Consider the following 5,089-nt stretch of genomic DNA (forward strand, 5'->3'; position numbering starts at 1 on the left):
TACTTCTTAGCATTATTTATGTTTAGTGGTTATAAATGTGGCATTCCCTCCTAATCCCAAAAAAAAAAAAAAATCATATTAATTTTGAATTTTGAAAAGATTACTACAGTTTTATTTTTTAGAATTGTATTTGAGTAATACCTGCTCCATTCAAAGGTCTCAGCAATTAAGATTCTCTAAATGAGTGATTTTTAAGTTGTATGTAAAATAGTTTTTTAAATTCTCAGTTGGGTTCTATTCACGATGGTTTCCTAGATTGATCTTTGCTGATCTGAGATAAGTCTCTAACAGATACTTTGTTCATATTAAAATCTCTAGGCTGAGCTAGTATAAATCCGGTTATGTTTTGTCAATTTCTTTTATTTTGTTTTCTGCATTATTTGTTATTATTTTTCTAAGATAGAATCTACCAAATTTTGATTTGATTGTGTTGTGTGCTTACAAAATAGAATCTACCAAATTCGTAAAATGGCTAATGTTCGTAATGAAATTGTTGATCATATATGGAGAGCAAATCGACGATGAAGATAATGAGTGAAGCTTCTTAACAATTAGAACTTTTTTAATATTTTTCGTCAAGATTGAACAATTATTAGTTCATATTTTATGATGACTTTGTCGATTTTGTGTTATAGATAACGAGTTTCGTAATTTTAAATTACTTGAATTTTTTTAAGATGTTAATAAGTATTTTTTATTTAATTTTTTTTATATAATTTTTATATATTTGTTGAAAAATAAAAATAAATGATATTCAAAATTTTTAATAAAAAAAAAATCAAAATTTATGTTTTCTGATTTTAAAATTGAAAAATAAAAATGGTTACAAAACATACTTTTATTTTGTGTTTTTAAAATTATAAAACAAAAGTAGTTACAGAACACACTTTTGTTTTCTGTTTTTAAAATTTAAAAACAAAAGTAGTTATAGAACACATTTTTATTTTTTAAAAACAAAAAATCTACTTCTATTTTCCTGTTTTTAAAATTAAAAAACAGTTTTTTAAAAATTGAGTTTTAAAAAACTAAAAAACAGAAAATGTCAAAATATTGTTTTCAATTTTCAAAAACAATTTTTTTTTTGTCTAAAATATTATATTTTTGATGTTTTGGTATTCTGTGTAAGCTGTAAGTTGAAAGGAAAGAAATAAACAAACCACAATTGCACTTGCAACAAACAGTGGCATGTATGAAGCAATTCTAGTTTTCTAATTTATGTGATTTATTAGGCTGTTTGAATATACACATAGAGATTTATTACTATAAGAACTGTGAAAAATATCTCGTGAACATTTTAGAAAGTTGCATCTACCTCCATTTATTTGCTTAGAAAGTAGAATTACCCATAAATCAACTATTTATTTTCTTTGGTGGGCTAATTGTATATTGTTTGTTTATGGTTTTTTAGGAAATGGTGGCTCTGGTAAAACAGTTCCAGGTGACACGGTATCAGATTTGGATTCTCTCACTATTCCTGCCAAAATATCCGGTGAGTTTCGTGGAAGCATGGTCGGCAAATTCAAACCAGTCTACCTGTATAACGGAGAACAAATGAGTGAAATGATTTTAAGGCTTAGGGAGGATTCCATTGCTAACAGTTTTAATGCAACGTTTTTCTTTTGGAAGACGGCCTGGGGCCGTTCGCCAGGGAACATAATCTAGAGAGGGGTTGTACTCTTAAGTTTGAACGGAGGGACGAGCTGCCTACTCATCTTCCCGGAGTAAGTTTTCTTGTTTGTTTTTAATATATTTCGAAATTTGAATCTTAGTTAATCATTTTAAATTATGATATAGAGACTAGATAGGCTACTGTTGGACAACAATTGGGTGTACAGGGTGAAGGCCTACCGCAATGGGGTAGAGTTGCCTAATTTTCTGGTAATTATGTATACTTTAGAGAGAATCTTTGTTTGTTTTTATTTTTTGTTTTACTAAGTTTATTCACTTCTCTTTTACAGAGTAAGGACAAGCTCGAATCTCTTACGCGGAGATTGGATGTCGAAAATCTTCCTCAGGAGGTAGAAAATGAAAGCGTGGAGACATTGTTTAGTCAGTATGGAATCGTTGGTATTCATATTTTCAAGAGGACTGTGGATGCGATAGCAACAGTAGAGTTCTCCACCTTCGAGGGGGCTCACGAAGCTTTTCTTCGCGTAAATCATATAGGATGTACTATTCACTTTCTAGCTACATACAATTACAACAAATAAAGTAAAAAGAAAAATAAATAAAGTAAGATGTGTATAAAAAAATTACAACACTTACTAATATGTTATAACTTTGATTTTTTTTTTATAACAAATTTCAACTATCTCAATAACACCGATCCCACCGATACACTTACATGCCACTGTTCATCTCTGTGTTGCAAGTGCAATTGTGGTTTGTTTATTTCTTTCCTTTCAACTTACAGCTTAGCAAAACATCAAAAATATAATATTTTAGCCAAAATATAATAAAAACTTATTATTATATAAAACTTATCCAATAATAATAAAAACTTATAATAATAATAATAATTTATTATATAAATATTCTTAGAAGCTTATGTGGTATCGTGTTATTGAGATAGTTGGAATTCGTTATAAAAAAAAAAATCAAAGTTAAACATATTAGTAAGTGTTGTAATTTTTTTTATACACATCTTACTTTATTTATTTTTCTTTTTACTTTATTTGTTGTAATTGTATGTAGCTAGAAAGTGAATAGTACATACTGTATGATTTACGCGAAGAAAAGCTTCGTGAGCCCCCTCGAAGGTGGAGAACTCCACTGTTGCTATCGCATCCACAGTCCTCTTGAAAATATGAATACCAACGATTCCATAATGACTAAACAATGTCTCCACGCCTTCATTTTCTACCTCTGAGGAAAATTTTTGACATACAATCTCCGCATAAGAGATTCGAGCTTGTCCTTACTATGTAAAAGAGAAGTGAATAAACTTAGTAAAACAAAACAAAAAACAAACAGAGATTCTCTCTAAAGTATACATAATTACCGGAAAATTGAGCAACTCTACCCCATTGCGGTAGGCCTTCACCCTGTACACCCAATTGTTGTCCAACAGTAGCCTATCTAGTCTCTATATCATAATTTAAAATGATTAACTAAGATTCAAATTTCAAAATATATTAAAAACAAACAAGAAAACTTACCCCGGGAAGATGAGTAGGCAGCTCGTCCATCCGTTCAAACTTAAGAGTACAGCCCCTCTCTAGATTATGTTCCCTAGCGAACGGCCCCCAAGTCGTCTTCCAAAAGAAAAACGTTGCATTAAAACTGTTAGCAATGGAATCCTCCCTAGGCCTTAAAACCATTTCACTCATTTGTTCTCCGTCATACAGGTAGACTGGTCTGAATTTGCCGACCATGCTTCCACGAAACTCACCGGATATTTTGGCAGGAATAGTGAGAGAATCCAAATCTGATACCGTAAGTTCCACCCGAAACTGCTTTACCGAAGCCACCATTTCCTACAAAACCATAAACAAACAATATACAATTAGCCCACCAAAGAAAATAAATAGTTGATTTATGGGTAATTCTACTTTCTAAGCAAATAAATGGAGGTAGATGCAACTTTCTAAAATGTTCACGAGATATTTTTCACAGTCCTTATAGTAATAAATCTCTATGTGTGTATATTCAAACAGCCTAATAAATCACATAAATTAGAAAACTAGAATTGCTTCATACATGCCACTGTTCATCTCTGTGTTGCAAGTGCAATTGTGGTTTGTTTATTTCTTTCCTTTCAACTTACAGCTTACACAGAGTAGCAAAACATCAAAAATAGCAACACTTTGAAATATGTCAAGGAAAAAAAATAAAAATACAAAACTAATGAAAACTAAAAGAAGGTTTCAACGATATCAAGCTACAACAATTTTCACACCGAAGAATAAGAACTAACTAAAAACATGTTCCAAATCCAACAACTGAACAACCCACAGTAAAAAACACAAAGAGTAAGAATAAGAACTAACTAAAAACATGTTATTATTATCCCCAAAAAGAATACATGTTCAAAATCCATTTCAAAAAGAAAAATGTTCCAAATCCAAATCCAATAGCCGATGTTTCAAATCCAATGCTCCAAATCCAATGCTTCATAGATTTTCTCGCATATAAACAAATTAGGATTACACGCCCTTTTTGCCTAAAGCTTATATTAATATTAACTTATTTGACACATATAACAACAAAGCAAAGTTGACACAAAACTTCTAACAATCTAGTTTGCAGAACAAACATGCTACGGGTTGAGAAGGGAGATTATAGTTAGATAAGCATTGAATGGGGAATATAGTCAATATACCATTAATAAGTAATAAAAAACCCACATCTCTAATGCACATAGATTAAGATCACTCAACAAAAATCAAACTTGCTACTATGAAACTGCAATGTAAAATTCAATTTCTGCTATGACTTTAAATAACTAAACTCCAAAACATTTAAACCAAAGATTGAAATTGACGACTTTGAACTAAATACAACATCTTTTGGGCAACCAATCTTGAGTAGAGAACCTTGACTGAAACCCAAGATTTTATAGGCTCTTTTCGTGAAGAAATTAAGAGGAATATCTTAGTACTAAAATATTTGAAAGAAAGTGAACTTGAATTTGAACATAAGATCAAGCAGAAACTCTTCTTCGACGTAGGTATATATATTTATTTAATTACATCTCATTTTGAAACATTACAATTAAAAAAAATGGAAGAATGAATATCAGAAAAAGAATTAATAAACAGCACTTTGTTAATGCTTAATAATAATATTGGGCCTAACTTCAATACCTTCAATAACAAGCCCTGCTTTCAAATGATAACCCTTTGTCTCAGGTCGGCGAGGGCAGGGAGTAGAGTAGACCTCGACTGAAGTTCTGGACTGGTCGGCGAGGGCAGCGAGTGGAGTCTACCGTCGACTGAAGAGATAGTCGGTGGTCGGTGGTCGGTGGTCGGTGGAACGGCGACAGAGATTGACAGTGATGAAGAGAAGAAAATTTTGGTTTAGGTTTGAGTTAGAGAAGAGAACGGCTGTAGGAGATGAGAAAGTGGAAGGGTTATATTTAGGTTTAGAA

General features: G+C 31.4%; 1 protein-coding gene across 1 annotated transcript; it reads right to left on the minus strand.

Moving 5' to 3' along the window:
* Positions 1–1,181: 1,181 nt before the first annotated feature.
* Positions 1,182–5,089, minus strand: LOC115698101 (uncharacterized). Its single transcript, XM_030625276.2, has 4 exons — positions 4,806–5,089; positions 3,159–3,476; positions 3,002–3,085; positions 1,182–2,920 (listed from the first exon to the last, which is right to left on the minus strand). The coding sequence occupies exons 2-4, from the start codon at positions 3,471–3,473 to the stop codon at positions 2,918–2,920; spliced, it is 402 nt and encodes a 133-aa protein (XP_030481136.1). The 5' UTR covers positions 3,474–3,476; positions 4,806–5,089; the 3' UTR covers positions 1,182–2,917.

This window comes from Cannabis sativa, chromosome 7, assembly GCF_029168945.1.
Source record: "Cannabis sativa cultivar Pink pepper isolate KNU-18-1 chromosome 7, ASM2916894v1, whole genome shotgun sequence".
Taxonomy (NCBI): Eukaryota; Viridiplantae; Streptophyta; class Magnoliopsida; order Rosales; family Cannabaceae; genus Cannabis; species Cannabis sativa.

What these genes read in the sequence shown, in the direction of transcription:
- LOC115698101 (XM_030625276.2), bottom strand. Translation starts at nt 3,473, where the DNA reads ATGGTGGCTTCGGTAAAGCAGTTTCGGGTGGAACTTACGGTATCAGAT. An exon ending in TGCCTACTCATCTTCCCGGG is followed by an intron (nt 3,086 to 3,158) that starts GTAAGTTTTCTT and finishes ATTATGATATAG; the next exon opens with AGACTAGATAGGCTACTGTT.